The sequence below is a fragment of the Anarrhichthys ocellatus genome, unplaced genomic scaffold (assembly GCF_004355925.1).
Source record: "Anarrhichthys ocellatus isolate YVR2014 unplaced genomic scaffold, GSC_Weel_1.0 scaffold20, whole genome shotgun sequence".
In the NCBI taxonomy this organism is placed as follows: Eukaryota; Metazoa; Chordata; class Actinopteri; order Perciformes; family Anarhichadidae; genus Anarrhichthys; species Anarrhichthys ocellatus.
In genome coordinates, this window is record NW_022280050.1 from 5,129,783 (window position 1) to 5,152,968 (window position 23,186).

Here is a 23,186-nt window from a genome sequence, read left to right on the forward strand (position 1 = left end):
AGTAAAGTATGCACTAAAACACTTCCCACACACGCACACACACGCACAGGAGGAAAACATGCTGCCACATGATAAGAGGCTCTGGGGGAAAATCCCACTTAACCCCGTTTGAATCATTTTATTGCCTGTGACGGAATGACCTCCACATTATCCAGCAGTAACTATTTCATTTACTTTATCACCCAAAGCACAACTCGTACATGCACAACATGTAGAATCCAATAGCCTGTAGCTCATTGACCTGCTATAGAGTGTGCCAACATTTTCCTATGGCAGCTGTAGAAATTAGTCCAGATCTATCAGACGTGCATCTGTGGACTGTAAAAGACATAGAAAGTCAAGTGGCTCATCTGTAAAGTGGAGATCACATCCCCCTGGGAACTGGGCCCCTTAATTTTGTCAGACATGTATGCTCATTGACATTCTGTGAGGCAAAGCCTGCACAGAACTCAAACAGCATGGAATAAAATTAGCTCTGGTCCAGATAATCTTTCTTGCTGGAGACCCCTTGGATTCCATAACGAATTGATTTGTGACGCCGCAGATAGCAGGCCTGTGTACCACACACTGGCAGCATATAGTGTAGCGTGCTGACAGTCGCGACTGTAACCACTCGCCCCCCCCCCCCCCGTCTCCTTCTGCCCGCCAACAGATTGTGGAGAACTGTATTTGCACTCTAAGGAACCTGTCGTATCGTCTGGAGCTGGAGCTGCCGCCATCCCGGCAGATAGAGGGGCAGGAGCTAGATGGCTTACTGGGCAGCGAGTTGCCCAGTAAAGAGGTGGACTCCAGCTGCTGGGGCAGGAAGAAAAAGAAGAAGAAAAAGAGCTTGCAGGAAGACACGGTGAGTGTGGTGCTCAGTGCAATATTCAAATCAGCAAAAAGTGTGACGCGTCCACATTTATTCAACATGTATGTCAAAGTTCGGACCACATATGGAAAACCTTGCAGTCACGTCCTGTTTGTTCTTCATTGTGTACAGTACCATCTTTATGACAAGAAAAACATCTAACATTATTAAACACTGTGATTGTTCGTTCAGTGGGACGGTGTCGGACCCATCCCCGGCTTCTCCAAGTCTCCCAAGGGGGCAGAGATGTTATGGCACCCTTCGGTGGTTAAACCTTACTTGACACTGCTGGCTGAGAGCTCAAATCCCGCCACTCTGGAGGGCGCCGCTGGGTCCCTTCAGAACCTGTCAGCTGGCAACTGGAAGGTACAGTAATGTTTGTGTATGTATGTATGTACACACAAACAAACACACGCACTCTCCAGGAGACTATTTATCTCAAGCATCTATTCCCAAACAATCTAAATCAACTGTCAGTCATAGCTGACGTCAGCTTTGCGTTAAAACACTTTAGGACCATCCATTCCCCTCTGTGAGGCGTCCAGACCCTTTTGGAGGTTTAATGCCTTTTGTGTGCTCAGTTTGCAGCATACATTCGTGCAGCAGTGCGTAAGGAGAAGGGACTGCCCATCCTCGTGGAGCTGCTGCGGATGGATAACGACCGGGTGGTGAGTTCGGTTGCCACTGCTCTGAGGAACATGGCGCTGGATGTCAGGAACAAGGAGCTCATAGGTCAGTCACACGGTTTCATTTCAGACTGTAATTGACTCTGATGAGTTGCATAAGATGAATATGAAGATTCTTAATTCCTTTTCTCCTTACCATGACTTTGTTTAAGTTAACAATGTAGCTCATGTTGCACTGATGAGCCATGTTGTAAACGGGTTCAAATAACGTGAATATAATATGTTGATTTGCATTACAACTACTTTATTTAATTGCTCAGTACAGAAGTGTATAGGATTTATGGGGAGCTATATGCAACAGGATCCTTTGGAAACTGGTAAAACATGAATCAGAATTGAACTGATACTGAATTGGAATGGGTACTCGGCACATTACATCCCAAACAGTTACATTCTTTGTATATTATAGCTACTGACAAGATAAACACCGTTAAACAATGTGCTTAAAATACTTGTGAACATTTTCACTACTGGTTATCATTTTTCATTCCATCTCAGCCCATTTTGTTCCATTAAACTCGCATTTAATGAAAAACAAGTTTTTATGCACTCGCTGTGTGGAATTAATGAGGAGTTACAGTTTCAGCAATGCAGGGGTGACGCCTGGCAGATGGGGGAGGAGTTGCAGTGTAGTGTTTACGGTGCTTTTGGTTTTGTGTGTGTGTGAGAGAGAGAGAGAGAGAGAGAGTCAATGCTGCATGTATTCAGGTCCTTCGGCTAGGCTGCTCTGCTGAAGGAGAGATAGGGGAAACAATCCTTTTTTTTTTTTTTAACACCAGCATGCTCACACTCTGACGTCCTTGTGATGATAACGCAATGTCATTTAGGAAAACTGCCTACCTCCCCCCAGTCCCGAGCAGATATTAATATATCATTCATATAGCAAGCACAAGATATCGTTTAGGTCACTGTGGCAGGCATTCACTTTTACATTAAGTAACATGGAAAGATAAATACAATGAAGTCTGTGTGTCTTCTGTCCGTGCATAAACTGCTGTACACTGCGTCATAATGAGGTAGCTGCATGTCTCACTTCCTCCCTCCTCCCTCTCAGGGAAGTACGCGATGAGGGACCTGGTCAATCGTCTCCCCGGGGGAAACACCACCCTGCTGTCAGACGAGACGGTGGCGGCCATCTGTTGCACCCTGCACGAGGTCACCAGCAAAAACATGGAGAACGCCAAGGCCTTGGCCGACACGGGCGGCATCGAGAAGCTGGTCAACATCACCAAGGGCAGGGGAGACAGGTGGGCTCCAGCAACATGTATTTGTCCCAGCGTGTTTGGTGAGGGTGTCGAGTGCACACTGATGTAAACCGCTCTCGCTAACATATGCACGTGCCCAAATGCACTGCTAGGATACACAAAGAGCCATATGTGGCTGGTGGCAAGGCTGTACAGACTGTCCTGGACATTGGACAGTTTTACACAAACACTTACACATTTAATAAGCGCACACACACACACGAACATTTAAATGCTCAGAGAAGAGGAGACCGGAGCCACAGGGAAGGTGGTTTCGTGTGCATTGAGGTTTTATGTCCCTGTGGATTGATGTACCAGCAGCTATTTCTAAACCCACTATATATTCAGTGATGTTCCAGGTTACAAGCCACTGAGGACACTCGCCTCCTTCAATCACGCTGTCCTGTGATATCTACAATGTGATTTGAAATGAGGTTGAAGTGATTCGGGAATACTCAAAAGTACACGTTTATGTTTTTCTGTGTTTTCCAGGTACTCTCTGAAGGTGGTTAAAGCATCTGCTCAGGTGCTGAACACACTGTGGCAGTACCGGGATCTGCGTACCATCTATAAGAAAGTAAGAGCATTGTGGCTGATGGCAAGGGCCCGTGATGGTACCGTTTAGACTTTAAACAGTCACATACTATTGTCTGTTCACAATCAATTGATTACCTTATGCAAGGAGAGGCAGTTTAACTGTAAGAAAGAAACTGTTAAACATTTGTTACATGTTGTAATTCTCAGTGTGTACTTGTTTTATCGATATGGGCTTACTGCGGGCCACACAGCAAAGGATTCTTTTGATATATTCCCTCTGTGACCAAAGACATTTTTAAAGATACCACACAAGAGTTTTCCAAAATCCAGCACTGCTCTAGTTATTCAAACCACCACTTTTCCTCTCTCTCTTCTTCCCAACAGGATGGATGGAACCAAAACCATTTCCTCACTCCAGTGTCAACACTTGAACGGGACAGGTTCAAGTCCCAGCCCACCCTCCCCACCAGCACCATTCAGATGTCCCCAGTCAACCACCCTGGTATGCTCTAGTTTCCTACAGACACTGCCAGATGAAAATAAACTCCGCCAGTGCAACAGGAAAACCTCTGGAATTTATTGTTGAAATGTGTTTTTCTCTTCACAGCTGCCAGTGCCACGTCGTCTCCTGCCATGCTGGGCATTAAAGAGCATAGAGACACTAACAGAGATTACCAGAGATCACAGTCAACTATGCAATTTTATAATTACCAAGGGGACAACAATATCCATAAAAATCAGTATACAGGTACTCAAACAACGCACACATCTGAAAGCTATTGAAAGTCCGTACAGTTTGCATATTAGTGGTCTTTAAAACTGTACTAAAACTGTGTCCACTTTCTGCACCAGACTGTAATCCCAGGCTACCCTTTGGTCCTCTCGGTGCAAGGCTTTATCTATTTTATCCCTCACAACGCTCCAAGCAGATTCCATGGCCAGTGTCGTCTCCCTGCCAAGGCGGTCCCTTTTATCATCTCCCCTAATGCCTGCCAGCCCTGAGACAGTCAGTCATTTCAATTCAGAGCACTTCAGAGCTGGTGTGCACAGCAGTAAAGTGAACTGGTCAGCCAGTGGAGGACCCTTCACAACGGTGCCATTGTTAGCTGGCCCAAGCCGTAGCATGCAGACAGGGGGCAGTGAGTGAGTGGGTACCCAGACATACTACAGCCAGACGAGAGCTCTTGCCAGCCTACGCTGGTCGGCGGGAGCAACGGGAGGGAAGAGTAAACAAAATGAGCCGCAGCCTCAACAGTCCACGCTTTACATAACGAAATAGAAATTGAGTTTCCGGATTCCACCGGTCGGGTTAAGTGCCAACAGAAATACCCATCCCGTGGGCTATGCAAACAACAGAACAGCAGTGGCCAACTCTATTATTTGGTGTTATTGCTCTCCACAGCATAGAATAGCGCTTCTTGATCCTGCTCTATCTAAATACAGACATTTTTTATCCTATGGGGATGTGCATACTTGGTATGAAATGAAGTAATGCAGTGTATTTGCTTCAAGTCCCACTGAATTTCTCTTTATATTTATTTATTTTTTCCAGGGTCTGGAAAGCCTTCTCCATATTACTACTCATCCCCCACAAGAGAGGAGCCCAGAAGAACACAGGTGAATACAATCAGTCTGCATAAATGTTTGGTTCTGTTTCACAAGCTCTGCATTCATATCCGCTTGTGTTTTCTTTGCTATGATTCAACCCTGCCATGCCACCTCATTAGATTGTTTCCACAATGCAAATTAACTCTGTTTTTACCTATTAAGTTTTGTTTATTTGTGCAGAATATTGTATTGGCAACAACGAGCAGCGCCCCCTGCAATGATATAACATAATAGCATCTTGTGTAATCGCATACAATAACACACATTTGAGGCATGTAGGACAAGGTGCACAGAGGGACATGTGTACACAGTTTTCTATTATTCCTTATTATATGTTGTCACTATAATTTAGGTGTTAGCTGAAAGTTCTGACAATTTTGCATATTGCATGAGTCAGCAGCTAATCAGTGCTGCATCCACGATATTTATATTTTGGTAGATTTAAATGCATCAAAAACAACAAAAATACAACCAAGTAAAGCTTTGCACTCTTCATTATTGTTTTATCTGTGGATTCTCAGTCAACCAATTAGTCATGAAATGCCCGAAAATAGAGAAAGCCTTGGGTGAGAGCTTCAAAGGGTTGTTTTGTCTGAACAACAGTCTAAATATATTTAATAGCCAATGATTTACAAGGCAGAAAAGCAGCTTGTAAAAGAGAATGTTTAACATTTTTGCCTGATAAATGACTCAAAACAATTAAATGAATTATACTTTTTTGTTTATTTTTTGATCAATGTTTGCTTCTAGTAAGTGTTTGATAGCAATAGTACAACGCCGGTGTTTGAGATCCTTCCACCGTTCTGTATAAACCCGGCTCTTCCACCCCACTTGACTAATACAAAGAGACTGACGCGTATTACACTGCGGATAAATGGCCGATGCCGGGAATGACCCAGCACATCAGCTATTGTCTGAGCGAGAGTGATTGTGACTGCTGGGATTGGGATGGTCTGGGTGCGTCTCAGGCACCTGTCACTGCGGGACACATCCATGTGTGCCCGTTCAGATAACAGGCACAGTGAGAAGGAGGCAGGAGGGAGGAGATGTCAGAGACAAAAGAGAGAGTTCTCTTGTGTCCTTCATCCCATCACATTTAGGCCAGTTAATGTTCGAGGACAGTCGTCACCTCATTTATTTCAGATAAATTCCTTCTATCTTCTGGATTTATAGCATTTACCTTGAAGCAGTTTTCTGTTGCGTTAGTGTCTCGAGACGTGTCGGCTCTGAGGTGTTTGATTAGTTTACTGGCTTAAAAAAACAACAACTCCAGCCAGACAAGAGTGCGTTTAGCTGAAACTGCAGAGATGTCAGCATGTGTTGTTTCATTTTATTACCAACAAGTGGACGTATCTAACAAAAATATTTGTGTTCTTGACAGTGGTGGAAGAAGTACTCGGATCCTTAAATTGTTGGAATACTTAAAACTACATTTTAATTTATTTACACCTCGTTTTTTGTATGGATTGAACAAACAAGAGATTGTGCTGTCAGGCATAATTTGTTTCCATTGGACTGAGCAATGCTTGCTGTTTCCAGTCTTTATGCTAAGCTAAGCTAACCTGCCGGCTGCAGTGTTCAATTCAACAGATAGACATGAGTAGATTAGTGGTGTATCAATCTTCATGTCTAAGTTAATTGTATTTACTTGATATGTTAAAGGGTGATGATGCATCATAAAATTGGCATCTGCAAAGTAGCCACTAACTTTACCAGCATGATAAATGTAGTGGAGTAAACCGTACATTTCCCTCTGAAATGTAGTGATTAAGTAGCATGAAATGAAAATAGACAAATACCTCAAAACTGTCATTTGAATCCTTAAAATGTCCGTCCTGGTTGATTTGGCATCACCTGTAACTCCTCATCTAACTGCTCCGCTTTCCTTGGACTGCTTCACAATAAAAGCCTCCTGATATTTTACCAGTCTGAATGCTTTTAATATGAGGCAGTGGGAAATGTTCAGTTCGCATTAAGTCCATATCGACTCTGATGCGGTGTGAGGAGGGTGAACAGTAAACAGTTAGAAACAGGTACACTAGATTACATACAAGGATAATTCCCTGTGAATATCTTGTGATGGCGATTTGACTCTTGTAGACTCCGCCTCTAACATTGAAAACTAAAGAGAATCAAAAAGGATTTGATTTCACGATTTGACTCATGGAATTGATTTCATGAGGATTATAACTTTTAAGTACGGCACTTGAGCAAATGTGATTCCCACTGCTGGCTCTTCATCATATATCAGTGAAAATCAAATCTGTCTCTTGTCCTTGCAGCCCATGTATTACACAGAGGAGCCGGGCAGGAGGAACTACGATACGTACAGAATGTACCTGCAGCATCCCCACGGCTACGACGACCCGTACTTGGAGGAGGTCATCGCCTACCCGCCCACGGGGGACTACAGCTCCCAGTCTCACGGACCGAAATCCACCACCAACTATGTGGACTTTTACGCTAGCACACGGAGGCCTTCGTACAGGGCAGAGCAGTACCCCGGCTCTCCTGACTCCTGGGTATAGGTCCGAGGGCCCGAGGAGCACACGAGAACCGACAAAACTTTTTTCATGAACTTGGCTTCATAAGTGTTTGTTTTTAAAGTGAATGCGTGTGTGTGTGGAGGGGGAGTTCAACTGAGCGATGGCAGATGGAAAGCTGGAATGTGTGCCAAAGAAGGAAATCAAGGAATGTTCTTTTTAAATTATTTTTTATTTAGTAGAGGAAGATGGAATCATGCTGGGGGCCTTTTGAGGGACGATCCCCTTCACTACAGCGAGGAGACGTGCGTCCTGTCTAGATGTTAGTTTTATTTTCTTTATGAAACTCTTAGCTGTGATAGCATGTTGAAAGGTGTGAGTCATGTGAGCGAGGGTCTGCGGTAAGAGTTGAGATGGGGAATGTGTATGTGCTGAAGCCAAAATGGATCATGAACTCGTATCGGTTAATTAAAAAAAACACACACACACAAAAAAACAAAAATAGTACACTAATGATGTTAGACTGTACAGAGGGATAAAATTGTATCTGTACTTAATGTTGAAACTGTGTAATGCCATGAAGTCTTGTACATTTCTTTCATTTTATTGTAAATACAGAAATAAAACATGTTACCTGGTTTACACTCATCAGCACTGGTTAAAAAAAGAAACATGTGCCATGTTAAATCTATAGATATATAAACATATGAAGAAATATGTGGACAAAGATGGCATAACACAACCATGCTAAAATAATAAAAGGTTAGTTTTGTTTTTTAAACCTGTGGTGTAGTTGCATCTTTTCACAGGTACAGTGCAAACATTTCTTTCACACTTATTTCTGTTTCTATACACAAACAGAAAAGAGTGTGAATGTGGGAGGAACCCAAAAGAGAAATCAAACTCTTCTCTCTCTCTCTTGGACAGTTTATTCTCTGCAGTTTCCTGTCGGGGGGGGAAGTTTCATTACATTGCATTCACACAAACATGAGTGGAAGGAGGCCAGCTTTCAATCAGCAGCCCTGTGTTTGATAAAACGTTCTAATACTGTAGGTCCACATAAACGTGTAAACGTCCAGATTTTTAACTGTTTGTGTGAAAGCTTTCAGTTCAAGATGCACCCTTTATCCTACTATAAGTGCATGTTCAGAATGTGAACTTTCAAATAAGCTCATCATAAATAAGTGCATCAAGGAACACTGATCATGATTTCCGCTTGCCACTAAATGCAAAGGGCTGGTATGTACCTATCAGTGCGTTGGAATTACATTACTTCTCTGTAAAGTAGTGATCAGGGTTGTTTTCCAGTTGTGTAAAGAATAATCACCATATTAAAGTAAACAAATTGACGGAACCATAAGCATTGACTACAGACATGACACCATCCCCCTCTGTGTAGCTACACTAAAGCAGAAAAGTAGCAGTAGTCCTAATAGAAGTACTAGTAATGCAAGTTTAAGAAGATAAGAAAATAAAACCACAAACAGGAAAAATTCCCCCAGGTGGTCTGTGATTGTCCTCGACCATGGCAGGATTAATATGCAAAAAAATCCTTCTGGTTACCTATTAACCCCTCACTGTGCAATATATACCGTTTTTCTCTGCTACCTGGTCCGAGGTTTGCTGTGTGATAACTGGCTTAAACACAAAAGTACCAAACTGACATGATGAAAGGTCTTAAAAACTAGCCTCAGGGTTTTTGGACAAAACAAGGCTTTACGATCAGATAACATCCTTAAAGCCCTTATCGTGCCAGTGGATATTTTACTGTATATTCCCAAACAAGTGTGTTAGTCATTTGACGACCAGCAGGCTTCCTGTTCTCTGCACTTTGCGCAAGAACATATTGTACAGACTCAACCATGTGCTAATAAGACACAGAATACAAGAGAATATGTGTTTGTTTACAGAGCAGTGAGTCTGTCATCTTTAAGTTGAGTGACACTTCTAAGGAAGGAGAGGTCTTTTAAAAGAAGATAAAACATATTAAAAGCCAACCTCACCCTGAGGATTATTCAGCCAGAGTAACTGAATACACCAGTGATTATTTACAGCTGTAATCATACACAGTGTAGGTCTATACTGATATCAATGTTTACTTCAAGTAAAATGAAATGAATGTGTATTTTAAGATACCTAAGAGCAACTTGCATCAAATCGTGGCAGGGCATGTGCATTTTTACACAGAAGCACAAAGATAATTTCCAGACCCGAAAAGAGAGTTTGTTTTGGTAGTTGTATTAGTTGCACTGAGTTGATTTTTATACATGAACTACGCTTGTGTTCGAATGTGCATGTATTTCAGGTCCACTGTTTCTGTCAGGCAGCCACAGAGCACTGTGTGGATTGCGGCGCGTCTTAATTTTACAGTTTACGGCTTTGCCAAGATTTTCAAAATAAGACGGTCCTTCAAATAAAAAATAAAAAAGAGCAACTTCAGTAAAACAGAAATACAATCTTTTTTCCTGAGAAATTAACTGTAAGTAATTGATCAAAATGAGACATTGTATCGTTGTCGTTTTATAAGTCAGAGCTCCACATCCTAGGCGTCTCTCTGACTGCGTGCTTCCTGTTAGCCAAACAGGACGTCATCTCGGTTTGAGCATAAAAACAACCGAGTGGGCGTTGAGAAGAGTTGTTAGTGTGGTGCTTTCTTTGCTTTGACTCCGGAAAGTTTTTCAACAATGGTGCAGCAACTCTCCAAATCTGGAGCGAAGGAGACTCCTCTGCTGAAAGCTGGTCATCCTCCTGCAGGTAAACTGTTGTTCGCGCACACTTCGTGTTGCAGCGTGGAGTTTTATTTTGAAGACAATGAAGCCAATACGTTGTTGTTTTTCTCGGTTCTCGACCCAGATAGAGAGAGAGCCGTGCAGATTTAAAACGTTGAATCAAGTAGTTAATCTGTTTTTTTTGTTTTTTTTAATCCTGTTATGATGCACATTGTGCTACAGTGTGCTCGTGTCGTGTGATGCGCTGGTTTCTGTCATGCTAATTGCATCCATCGGGCTACTTTTGTGTTCTCCCCCACGCACTTTCTTTACAAGCAGGCCCCCGTTGAATGTAACACGATGTTCTCATCGGCTGAATCCTCATACAAGCACGATGAAACGCATGCATGCAAAACCCTCGTCGTGCAAACCGACTGTTATTAGAAGCAATTTCACAATCAGTGGGTGGGGGGGGGGGGTCTCTTTTTATTTTTTTTTTATTTTTTTTTTTTTGTTTTGTATTGTTTTGTAGGCAGCCTCCCTTTTTGCATGTAAACATACCCTCGATGCTTAACTTGTTTGCATTTTAAGTGCGCATTGCACGACTTATGGAGAGCTGCTTAAAACGTCTAACTCACGTCGAAAAGACGTTGCATTAGTTGTTTTGTAAAAATGAAGTAAAGTCTTCTTGTGTGGCCCCCCATCATCACAGCCTGGCTTTAGTGAGGGCGTGACTTCTAAGTCGATAAATCAAAGAAGGATTTTTTTTTTTTCTTGTTTTGATTTCAATGATCAGGCCTAAAGAGGTTGGTTAAAAAAGGGAACAAAAATTAAAAAAAAAAAATCTTTGTTACTGTTTTAATCGTCAGATTGATCCCTGACCCACAGGTTGGAGATACTGTGCCACTTGCTGAACTTGGATTCCAGTTAACTTCGAATAATACTTTGACCATCTGTATAGCATTGTAACAGCAACAAAACTCCCAAAAGTAATATTTCTAGCCTGCAAATAGTTTTGTAGAGGACTTAGTTTTTTCAGGTTTACAGAAAGTAAAGTTTAGTAAATCTGCTGAACACAGGGGGCTACAGAGCTGATTCTATTTAGTTTTTGTAGATAACTCGAATTTAAACCATTTTCTTCTCTGGGTCAACAGTGAAGGCTGGAGGTAAACGGGTAGCCAAGAAAAGCATGGAAGATGGCACCCATGGGACTCCAGAGAAGGAGACCAAGAGGTCTGATAAACCAAGGTTGGCAGTGCTCATCTCTTAAGATATAATAAATGGGTTTGAAGTGTTAACTAAAAGGGCTATTGTCTCACACCATAAAATCTTAGAATAGTCGGCAGTATTTTTGATCTAGTAGATTATTGAAATTTGTTTTTATACGTGTGATCTTGCTGCAGGTCCCTCGCCACATCCAACAGGATGCAACAAGTTAGTATGCTTCTGGCAGGAACTCTTGACAAGGTAAAGAAAAAAAACATTGCCTTTTTTTTTAAAAAAAAAAAAGTCACGGTGCCTCTCATGCCACAGTGTGTAATAAACTCCTGCCTGTTTGCAGCTGAGCCATGACTTTCCAGAGACGCCAGTGAGCGTGAGGCACAGCAAGCTGCGCCCCGCAGTGGAGAAGCCCCACTCCCCCCGGACCTTTCTCATCCAGCAGCCGAGGAAGTTTTGAACAACATCTCAGAGGGAACCGTGTCAAGCCAACCGTGAAACACGAACCTGAAGTGTTAGACACATGAGGGGACTGGCATGTTGTCTGTAAATTGTCCGTGTTTATAGAGAGGGAGCGAGAGCTTTCATCAAGCTCTGTGTTTACTTTCTGGGCTGTACTTGTTTGTGAGAATACTATAAACCAGCATTGAATGTGTCTTTTCTAGCGTTGTAAGAGAAATGCTGTAGTTGTATTTCCCAGCTGATGAAAACCAGATGGTGTTTGGGTATGTTTAATATGGGGGTTGTTAAGTGAGGTTTTTGAGAAAGCTTATATATATATTATTTTTTTAAAAATTTTTTTTTTTTTTTTTTTTTTTTTTCCCCCCCAGTGAAATCTTCACTATGTATTGCTCGGCTCTTATTAGATTTGATTTTAAAAAAAGAATACAAATGAATAAATAAAGATGAATAATTTGCATTCCCTTGCTAGATTGCAGATCTTCTTTTTCCTCAATGTTTATTTTTGATGTAAGCTACAATGACCACTAGGTGGAAGCAAAGTGCCATTTATAACAAACAAACAAAAAATCTGGTTATTTGTGACCTTCAAAAATCAAACGATTTCAACCGTCATTGCTTTTTCAGGCATTTATTCACTTTCCTCAGTACTCCTGTGCATTGCAAAAACTGGTGTAACAAGTGGCTCCAATGACTAAATCTGGACTATCGTCATGATCCAAAATCCCAAATTGTCCTCATTGTTGCCAAAGGAGCTATTTTAGTATCCTGCTTGAATGAAGGTTTCCATTGTGTTTGGTGATTCACCGTTAAGTGGTGTGAATAGAAGAACTCTTGGGGAACTTCCCATAAAGGCTAGCTAGGTCTTGTAAGTGAACAAGAGCCACAGAAACTGCTCAGCTTTGCTTGAGGGCAAATTACTCTCAACAAAATGTTGCATCTGCAAGAGAGGACGGCTGTTAAGTAAAACAAAGAAGATGCATGCTGATTTAGGGTCAGATTTATGAGTAAAGTTGTATCCTGCAGGCTGGAGTCGGGCATCTTTTATATGCATGAAATCATATAGCCAGCCTGAAGTTTGTTTTGGGGAAATGCCACACGTTGGGCCTGCAGAGAGCATTTCCTCCACGACAGATTCAATTCTACACAATTTTCTGCATCCTGATTTATAGCTATGTGGTTTTGTTGCCCATTTTCTTTAAACATCCGAAAAACTAAATCATTTGTTTATGATTTATTTCAGAATGTATGCTCTCTCGCACCTTATTTTCAGAAATAAGTTGTGCATATACTACGTGGGACTTTATAATTGACAGGAAGTATCAGCTGCCAGACCGTGGGCCATGAACAGTCTTTTAGTAATGCTATACTTCTGCACACCCACACTGCAGAATATGCCTTTGTGTCCAAGTTATTAGTTTCAATAAAAGCCCTGCGAGCGTGGAAATAAAGTACTCCAATCCTAATCCTGAGTGTGTGAGCATGGAAGTGTGTTTGCCCCGTTCTCGTGTGTCATGTCGTCCATGTGTTCGCTCGTGACCTTCTTGTTTGCATCAGAAAGCCCTCAAACAATATCCGCTCGTTTGTTTCGCCAACAAAGTACTCGACGATAGCCCTTTGCAAACACAACGTGCCGACCTTAAACTCTCTCTGTGATGCTCATGCTGTTCACACATGCCTTTGATGCCATCTGTGTGTAAAGTTCAGAGGCCTCTTCTGCTCTGATCGAGGAGTGGAGCAGTTGGTGGTCTTCATGCCTTGCAGACATGGGGCATTTCACTGCCAGTGTCTGCCCATTCCCTGCCATCTGAAGAGCCTCGCTGACCCTGTGACGCCCACCGCACTGCTGAGAAAACACTGCACACCGAGTGTATAACACCGCCTCACACAGAGGGGTGGGATGACTGAGAAGATGTGGTTTGCAGTCCCAAAATATATATATTCCTATCAACACAGTACACTTTTAAAGTATGCAGGTTAACTCCTTACATTACACAAGAAATAATACAGAATTACAATTGACAAAAGACAGTTATGATGTTATGGTATTACACTTCTGTTGGACACATCTTTGGTGAGATCTTGCACATGAAACAAACTGCATACAATATTGTCACCTCATGAGGTCCCCATAGACTAAGGTGTGCTGTGAGCGTCACTCAATGGAGCAGGGTGAGTCAGAAAGCCATTGCAATTAATTGTATTCCACAGAGTAGGCATTTATTTGCATGTTTGAAGCTTTAAGTTCATTAGATACTGTTTTGTATGTACCTGCATGGTGAGAACATACTAGCCTCTACATAGAAATAACATTTGAAGTAAGATATGTGCTGATATGACGCCAACAGTAGACACAGATTCAGCACCACACACTAAGCTACTGAAAGACATCCTGCTTTTAACAGCCACTCGCAAACCTAAGCCAATTAGGCTACATTTACATAAAAGCTTTGACTCATGTTTCAACCCATCGTCTCCTATTGTGCATCAAGACAGGTGATGTAACACAGTATACTTGATAAGATTGCTAGTACTGGTCATTCAAAATGTGGGCATCATAGGCTATTTAAATTCAACCTCATTTTAATCAGGTACAGTGCTCAGGTTGTTTAGAACATAATGAAAATACTCCATTAAAAGTCTCTCATTCAAAATTGTAAGAGTACATCATTATTAGCAATAAAATGTATTAATAGTAAAAGTGCTTGTTGTAAAAGACTGGCCCCATTCAGAGTGATAAATCTTTGATGCAAAGCAGCCTTTTAATGTTGTAGCCCGTCCAGGTGGCGCAATGTAGCAATGCATCATGTTTTACGAGCTTATTTAATCTTACTTTATCTGCAGAGTAGCCAAAAATGATAAAACAAGATTAATATATGGAGTAAAAGTTACTATATAATATGTAAAATATTTTGATCTGAAAAAGGCGTGAAAAAAAATGTCTTACAGGCCAAGATGACATCTTTAAATTTCTTATTTTGTTTCCAAAAATGAAAAATGAATAATTTTCCAATTATATGAAAAATAAAAAAGCAGCAAATCCTGACTCTTTAGAAGCTGGAATCAGAAATGTTTGGCAATTTTTCTTGATAAGTGACTTAAATAATTACACCAATTATCAAAATTGTTGTTCATAAATTCTGAAGTGAATTAATCGTCTCACCTCTACTGTGACATGAAGCCTACTGGTGCACAAAAGTACAACGTCGGACAAAATGGAAAAAGGTTAAAAGCAGCCCACCAAAATCCTTAATGTTGCTTTACCTCTGCACTCAGTTAGCTTTCAACATCAGTGTTATAAGATTTATTTTGTATTTGTTTATTTTTATGTATCAGTATCACACAGTTTTATTTGATGAGTCATAATTTCTAGGAAGTTTTCTGGAAAAAACAAACAAAGAAACAAACAACAACTATGTGATCTGGTATTTATTAGAGGGAAACGTTTTGAGGCAGTTATTTTAATTGGATATTGTTTAGTTGTGTTGAGATTATGAGTAGGAAATTCCCTGAAAAAGCTTTATTTCAATCATAATGAGCAGCAACTTGAACAAATACAAATGGATAATCCAGGAAACTATTTTTCGTTGTGGGGGATTGGGGGGGATTTGGAGGACTTCCGTATTTCTGGCTATGTCCCAACACCATACCCCCTGCAGCTTACAGTTTTCCTAATACATGTATCTTGCATCTTGCATCCTGTCGTGTCCATGAGGCATGCACAGATACATGAGGAGGAAGAGGAAAAGAGGAGGAGGAGGAGGGGTATTTCATCTTGGTTCCTCTGTGGATGTGCCTCCCCTCACAGATGACCTCATGCGGGGAGGAGGAGCCCAGCGTCCCGCAGCCTACCTTTGGTGGATCCAGTGGGAACTGAGTTCGTGTGGAGATTACGCTGGAAGACTGGGGAAAACTTTTTTTGGTACTTTAATACCCATGACATTTATCAGGTAAGACTCTAAAAAATATTCCCAAGTTGTGCTGTGTCGACAGAGTTCTCCCGGAGGTGTCGGTTCACCGGTTCATAAAAGTAACGGCAGAGAGTTGTTTCAGTCAGGAGTTTTGGTGCCATTTTCCTGGGGGAGGAATGTCGAGACATGCCCATTGAGAGCCGCCCGTCAAAAAACCAACGGGGATGACAGCAGTGTGCGTTTCATTTTGGAGATATTCGGGGTTATTTCAGCCTCTGTTGTCGACTTATTTCCTGCGTCGCTGGCGTTACTTACGTTAAAGTGTTACCCGTTACTCGAGCTAGATAGCGGAGCATCCAGCTCGATGTTGGCGTAAATCAAACACAGTCCACAGGTAACGTTTCCATTTGGGTTCGGCGTGAAGCGAAGCTCGCGCTGGACTCACACGTCACACTGAAACTGAAGAACGTGGATCAAACAAGTTGATATTTGGTGTTTCACTTTTATTTTAGGTGCATATTTTCCTCGTATTAAAGAATAGATATAATGCTTTAAGCTATGGTTTGTCTTTGAATATGTAATCTATTATATTGGCAACAGATTTGATAGTAATGAATTAGAAAAGTAGCAAATAGCTACAGATGTGAGATTATTATGGTTGAGTGGAAGTAAATGGCTAATATGAATAACACTTCCTGTGACACAGGGCTGCAATTATTGATTAATTCCTCTATTGATCATTTAATGTCAGTTAATAATGCCTCTCACAATTAGTGTCAAATGTCACCCTGGCTCTGGGGATTTAAAAACATATATATATTTGACAGCTTTATGAATATTTCATGCTTTTTGCTTGTTACTGTTTGCGGTAACCTTTCTAAAACGGATATCTAAGAACATTTGAAGATAGATAATAGCTATTGCGGAGTAACATCCTGCTCAGTAGGATGCAGATGTTTAACAAAAAAGGTCCTTTGCATTTCTTATAACTGTGTGGTCTTGTTTGATCCCGATGTTAGTCTGTATTTTGTGATTTGGATGCGGCAGGCTTTCAAACCAGGACCCAGCCCAGATACAGTGGTAGGTTTAAGGCAACAGGACTGTAATCTTGTCTGCCCACATAGATTGAGTCATTGAAGTTTGACCACCGGCTGTAGATGACTTTTGCTGTATTCAGCATATTTTCCACTGAAGGAATCTCCTTGCAAACTCAGCCAGGTGCTTTGAAACGTTTTCCCTTTCAGAGAAATTGCTTGTAAATTTCAAGATGCAGTTTTGATCTTTGAGAGCACATGAAGTCATCCACTCAGTGTTGTCTCTGAGCAAGTGATGTAAGGTCTTCATAAGCTGCTTCCTGTGTTAGCTTCAAGGGCAAATCCACTCTACATACACTGCTGATTTTTAATTTTACACTCAACAGGTGCCGCAGCTGACAATCATGCTTGACTGCCAGTTAACGCGGAGATAGTCGGTATTAACTTTCCGACATAATTTCAGGCAATTTCACGCTGATTGTGGAACCATTACAACGGATTTGCATGCCTCTATGCCGTGGCTAGAGCTACCACAATTGCCTACCAACTGCAGGGTTATGAGACTGTTTGCACTACAGAGCACTCATCTTATTGAAAGTGCCACAAGAGTCTGCCTCCCAGTCTCTCTACAGAGAGTCGGGTTCCCATGGTCCCCGGCCAGTTGGCCAGTAACAGATACTGGCATCAGAGTCGCATTGTTATGGCTGAGGAGGGAACGTTATTGGACCCAGTGACCCGACAGACAGCACACTCTGAGTTGTTGATGATGATGATTATGATTTTGTACGTTTTGAAAAGGGCTACTCATTGCAGAAGCACTTGGTTCCAAAAGGAAGCAGGAAAGAGAGATTTTTTTAGAGTTTATTCTGGTTCAGGACCGCTATACTGAACGTTGTGACGTGGGATTCTGTAGATTTGGGATTTCAGTACACTTGATACTAACTAAACCTGACCACAAATATAAGCTGCACCATAATGTCCTAACACACAGATTAACCTTACTTATATTGTACTGTCCAACTCACCTCCTGTTGGTTTGGTTTGGCTCGTATGAAAACTGTCATTCAAATATCAGGTAGGGTTTGGACTTACTGTAGATTTGGGATTTTAGCTTGAATTTGAAAGCTAAAGTACTATTATCCATCTACTTATCATGAGAGCTCTCGAGGAAGCAATCTCCTATGCTGTCTAATGGGATTTTCATAATGTGTACTGTAAGTGGCTGTTGTGTATCATGGCCAAGACGTGTTCAGATGTCAAAATCATTGAGGTGTTTTTTTTTTTTGGCATGTTGTCCAATAACTGTGTAATACCAGAGGAGGCAAGAAGCTGTTACTCCCTCTGAGCTCCTGAAACTGAAGCAGTATGTGTTTAATGCCACGCTGTGGGTGCAACACAATCTCCAGCAATGAGGTAGCCGAAGAGCCATAAACACCCAACATGGCTGCAAAAGTAGGATAATACTTTACTACAATACTCCATGTTCTACTTACTCTTGATTGGCCTCCTAAAAGAAGACTCGTGTCACAAAACATCAAATATAAGGCCTAAATATTTCCCAGGCAAAGAAATGATGATGTATCCTCCGTGTCGGGGTGAAGGATCGTACACAGGCCTGCTGGCAAAGTGGCATTGTGTAATTGAATTAGCTCAAGTTTCCTAAAGGCTCATGACACGTTTTGTATCAAAACTCCTTGCCTTAGCATTTCATTTCCCCTGAGGACATCTATTAAAACATTACAGAATGACAGTCATACATATTGAGTTGCCCTATATACCAATGCTGAATTTATCATAACACAACTTTATCGCTAGAGTTGAAAGTCCATGTAAGCAGGCGTGTATGCCTTTATTAAGGTCTATGCACGTGCATGTGTGTGCGCTCATGCTTGCGTGTGTGTGTGTGTGGAAGTGCTTCTTAGTTACAGCTGTTACTGATTTACACTTTTGTCAAGCTTTTTTGAAAACCCAACAGACAGAGGGAGAGAGAGATGCAGAGAGAGGGAGAGGGAGGGCGAGAGAGAGAGACAGGCAGACAGAGAGAGAGAGAGAGAGCCTCAGGCACAACAAAGTGTGAAATTCAGTGTTAGTGAAAAGGTGCTTGCAAAGAATTATGTTGTGATCAATTTTGTTGACATTGGCAAAATGATAAAGCAGAATTAGTATTCTTTCCAATGTGTCATGATTATTGTAGCCTTGACAGCTCGTGCAGCTCGAGCAGCAAGAAGAAAACAAACCACCTCGACAGATTTGATGAATCTCTGTCTGTGTAGAGATTATGATTCTGCTTTCAGTTTCAATAAGATACGATTGAACACCACATTTATGTGGGGAAGGCCCCGTTCAAATGTCCGCCCTAAGCACTGCACCCTCATAGACTTTAATATCATGACTTCTATGACGTTGGGACCGGGTGTAAGTGTTTTGATATGTTCCTATCATAACAATGAATCGGTGAAACTAATCTCATCTGGATTTGTTAGTTTGTCTCAGGGTCAGATGTGTCCAATTTGTCTTAATGCTATTTGCGTCTCTAACGTCAGTGCACACAAAACAAACTGACTAGAAGCTTGTCTCATGTGACAACAGTAACTGTGTGTAGTATGTATATTAATCTGCAAAGATAGGAGTCCTCCCCTATTCAGTTATGGCATACAAAGTGATAATCCACCTTTCATCCTTCGCTGTTTAATTACATTAACTTTTTTTTTTAACACTAAAGTGTTCAGTCAGTATAAATAAAGTGAGACGGGCTCAGAATTAACCTGCACTCCAAAACTGAAAGTGGGTATCTTATCTGCAAAGTGCTTCTTGTTCTGAAGCCCCGTTGAATGTACTCTGACTGAAATCCTGGTTTATAGGCATGTAGTGTTTCCTCTTAAGTAAGTTTATTACATGTAACCCTCTGACCTACAAATCTTAGCCTGGAATAATCTCTCTGTGGGTTGCAGGCACTTCCTGTAGACTTTAAACACAACTGTTAATGTTTTACCCTTAATCAAACACCAGGCTTCCCGGGAGACAAATGTCGGATTGAGCGTATGCAATAAGGCCGATAATACAGCCTTTTGTTTATTTTTCTACTCCAGATGTTCATTAACACTTAATTGCTGTGGCAAATCAGGGATGGTGATGCAGTTCAGTCTGCAGTGTTCACAGGAGTTAATGGCTGCAGCTCTGATGAGATGATTGTTGTTACTCGGTGTGCAGTTAGTGCTGGCTGATGGTTTCAGAGGAGGGGTGGTGGTGGGTGGTGTGATGTAACACGTGTGTAATTGTTGTGGAAAGACTTCCAGCAAATTCAAGAGGAAAAGGCAAAGACCCACTGCACTGTTCACTCATTCATAAATCCATGTTACACTCTGATCTGTCAAGCTCAATTAATGTACGTTATTTGTAAGTCTATGGCTGGCTCAGTTTCTATTTTACTCTGGTTAGCTTGTGCAATGTCCTGTCTTATTCCAACATTTTAGTTTTCAGTTTCCACGGCCTGGGGTGAATTCAGAGCAATGATTGCCTCCTAAAACATGCCTTGACACTTCTAGAGCAACACTGCTGGGATACAAAGACACCGTAACTGCTGAGCCAGCATGTCGGCCTGTGTATGGATTCATTATTCATCAGTCATATTAGGAAAGATCAAGGACAAGTGGCCTCTGAGGGCCGATCGGTCTTTCCAAAAATGACGGTGCTTTTCCCACGGCCGTCTAATCAGTAGATCAGACTTGTTATCCTTTTTAATTTCACGCTGAGCCCGGTGGCTGGTCCTCCTCAATAATAAACTAGCTGGCTTGGCCCCAAGCTAGATTTATGAATCGGTCTGTGTCTGTGATATGATGGCACAATATAATTCCCCCACTAGGCAAAGGTAAACAATCACAGGTCTCATGAAGTGAATATCCGCCTCTTTTCTCATGATTTAGTTTTGAAGAATCCTTCCCTGAAATTGTCTCATATTTTCTCAGACTCGAGCTACATGATCATGTTTGCAAATACCACCACATGTCATGCTTAGAGCCCAGTTATGAGCCCAGTGCTACCGATGATAGCATCCTTCTCCTATATAATCTTCCTGAAGAAGAGTCCATTAAAGCCACCACTTTCCTTTGTGTCTAATTGCTCTTTTCAGCTGTATAAACTATTTGTATGAACCTAAGAACCTTTTTCGGGTTTCTTGGAGGCATGCAGGTTTCAGGTTTGGTTCCTGGGTCATAGATCCGGCCGCTCAAACTGTTCCTGCTTCTGCGGTACTGCTTCCTGGTGGCCCTGGTGGCTCTGGTGGCTCTGGACTGAGTTTGCATTGCTGAATGTTGTGGGGAGGTCAAGCACAGACCCTGAGACTGCTATAACTTGTGTGGAGCGTTCATTCAGACTGTTCGGGCTTTTCATGCAAATGGCATGGTGGCTGGTTGCTTTACACACTGTGGTTTGTGGTTTGTCACCGGTGTTCCTCTTTGTTTAGGCGGTTTAGTGTGATGCTGCACACTCTGCCTTCAAATACAGTTTGAAAGGCATATTGTTGTGCAATTGTGTCCCCTATCATACACAATATGCTCATTTGGTGATCGATTCTTGCAGGTTGATAGCAAACTAGCCACATCTGTACACATTTGTACAGTGTGTTTGTAATTCTAATGTAGTTACCCCACTGCTTTTTTAAGTGTAAGTACTGTTGTACTAGTTAGACTATTTGTTCTACCTCGTGTTTAAGTTGAAGTAAAATGTTACTGATATGTTAAGCAAGTAGGCATGCCTGAATGAGCATGTTTAAACTGCTGGCCTGTCGAATGATACAAGCGCGGTGTAGTATTATACTAACAAGTTAAACATTGTCTTTATTCTTGAAGGTCAGCTGTTGGCGTTCCAAGACATTTCACTTTTGTGCTCACTATAAGATGGAAACCTGCTTCTCGGAGGCTCTAAGGTGGGGACTGTGCTGGAAACACTTCAAACCGGTACACTAGTTACATAAAATGTCTGTTCTTTTGTTATTTCCCCTGCACTCATGCGAGTGCGAATAACAACCTTTGCTTACAATGGCCGACACTGAGACCGTGTTGTCCTCCATAGCTACTCCCCACACTTCCTTCTTCTCGGGGCTTGTGAGCTAACTTCTCATTGTTTGTGGACCACTTGAACTCAAACGTCCAGGCCGGGGCCTGTTTCCTGCACTCGGTGAAGGGACAACAAAAGAATAGATAATTATGGTGTTCACAGGGACATTTAAAAAAATATCGGATCACTTCGAGGCAGTGTTTGATAAACTCACTTGAGGGTCAGCCAATAACGAGAATTTCTGCGAGTGATCATTCATTGTAGAATCTGTTGATCAGGAGAGCTCAGCGGGGCGTTTCAGCCCGGCGAGAGATGAACGCACGGGGTGGAAAATAGCTGTTTGCTGCGATCCTGGAAGCGTGGTGATCTGAGCATAATGGCACCACCTAATAGAGGACAAAGCAGGTTTTAACCCATCAACCACCAAAGTATGTGCAATGCATCTCTGCCAAGAGACAGTGGGAGCCCAACAATCCTATTTCCGTTCTATATACACAGCTTCTCAGATGACTGTGGTATAGCTACCTGACCCCATTAACCACATGTCACATCAGCATTGTTCAGGTGAGGATTTTTTCTTCCTCACAACCCTGTATGGATTTGAACTCCATCAAGTCGGGAATGACCTGGAAAAACATACATGTTGATAACCCGAGGCACCCTTTAACCACCCCTGGTTTCCAATTTCTCTTCTGTGAAAGGAAACCGTCCCTTCATTGTACGAGAGACTGGAGTCCTTTTTTTATTGTTGCCTTGAGCCGTTCCAAGGTAGCAGAAGGTCCGCATGTGAAGGTCATAGAGCTCGAAAATGCCAGCTGTGGGGAAGCATCCTTAATATTACACACGGTATTGTCCAAATCCACTGATATGGTCTTTGCTGTGTGTTTTGGGGCAGTTTGAAGCCTGTTGAGCACTTTTGTTGACTAGGTTGTTGGTCTCTTGGCATAATACTGTGCTCTTTCTTCTGGGCTTCTTCTCGCACAGAACACATGTGAATATTGAGAGTGTATTTTTGTCCTTTCAGCCTGTGTGTGTCCACAAAGACCCGTGAGCCACTGTGTGACTTTCACAGTTCTGTTTTAATATTGAGGGGCCCCTTCTAAGGGGGCCAAGCTTTGAGGCTGATATCCAAATACAGCTTAAAAGCACTGGGATGGACCTGACTTTGAGGGCTTGAGGAATCTGGATGCCCGTCTTTCTGCATACCGTGCAGTCCTCGACTCCTCTGTGAGGAGGCTTTCTTACAAAGGTCACCGCTATAGCCCCACCACAGCTTAAGCCGAGCTGAATTTGATGTCGGTTGTGGTGCTTTTGCTATCGTAGGATCCACATTTCCTCACATGTACCTCCAATACAAACAGCCTAAGGCTTAGGCAACATCAACACATATTGT

General features: G+C 42.0%; 3 protein-coding genes across 7 annotated transcripts in view; all 3 read left to right on the top strand.

The window, feature by feature from the left end:
- The window catches only part of LOC116389791 (plakophilin-4), a 68,695-nt gene extending 60,506 nt beyond the window's left edge, over positions 1 to 8,189 (top strand). The window contains exons 12-20 of the mRNA XM_031858742.1: positions 598 to 844; positions 1,043 to 1,216; positions 1,432 to 1,582; positions 2,591 to 2,783; positions 3,273 to 3,357; positions 3,702 to 3,819; positions 3,925 to 4,065; positions 4,870 to 4,934; positions 7,208 to 8,189. Of these exons, the coding sequence (XP_031714602.1) occupies positions 598 to 844; positions 1,043 to 1,216; positions 1,432 to 1,582; positions 2,591 to 2,783; positions 3,273 to 3,357; positions 3,702 to 3,819; positions 3,925 to 4,065; positions 4,870 to 4,934; positions 7,208 to 7,453 (1,420 nt within the window). The 3' untranslated portion in view covers positions 7,454 to 8,189. The remainder of the gene's footprint in view (positions 1 to 597; positions 845 to 1,042; positions 1,217 to 1,431; positions 1,583 to 2,590; positions 2,784 to 3,272; positions 3,358 to 3,701; positions 3,820 to 3,924; positions 4,066 to 4,869; positions 4,935 to 7,207) is intronic.
- A 1,809-nt stretch (positions 8,190 to 9,998) lies between these two features.
- dap1b (death associated protein 1b) lies at positions 9,999 to 12,257 on the top strand. Its single transcript, XM_031858594.1, has 4 exons — positions 9,999 to 10,162; positions 11,271 to 11,364; positions 11,520 to 11,583; positions 11,678 to 12,257. The coding sequence occupies exons 1-4, from the start codon at positions 10,093 to 10,095 to the stop codon at positions 11,792 to 11,794; spliced, it is 345 nt and encodes a 114-aa protein (XP_031714454.1). The 5' UTR covers positions 9,999 to 10,092; the 3' UTR covers positions 11,795 to 12,257.
- A 3,355-nt stretch (positions 12,258 to 15,612) lies between these two features.
- The window catches only part of tanc1b (tetratricopeptide repeat, ankyrin repeat and coiled-coil containing 1b), an 87,840-nt gene continuing 80,266 nt past the window's right edge, over positions 15,613 to 23,186 (top strand). For all 5 annotated transcript variants that reach the window (XR_004213122.1, XM_031858575.1, XM_031858576.1 and 2 more), the window contains exon 1: positions 15,613 to 15,743. The gene's annotated coding sequence lies outside the window, so the exon portion shown is untranslated. The remainder of the gene's footprint in view (positions 15,744 to 23,186) is intronic.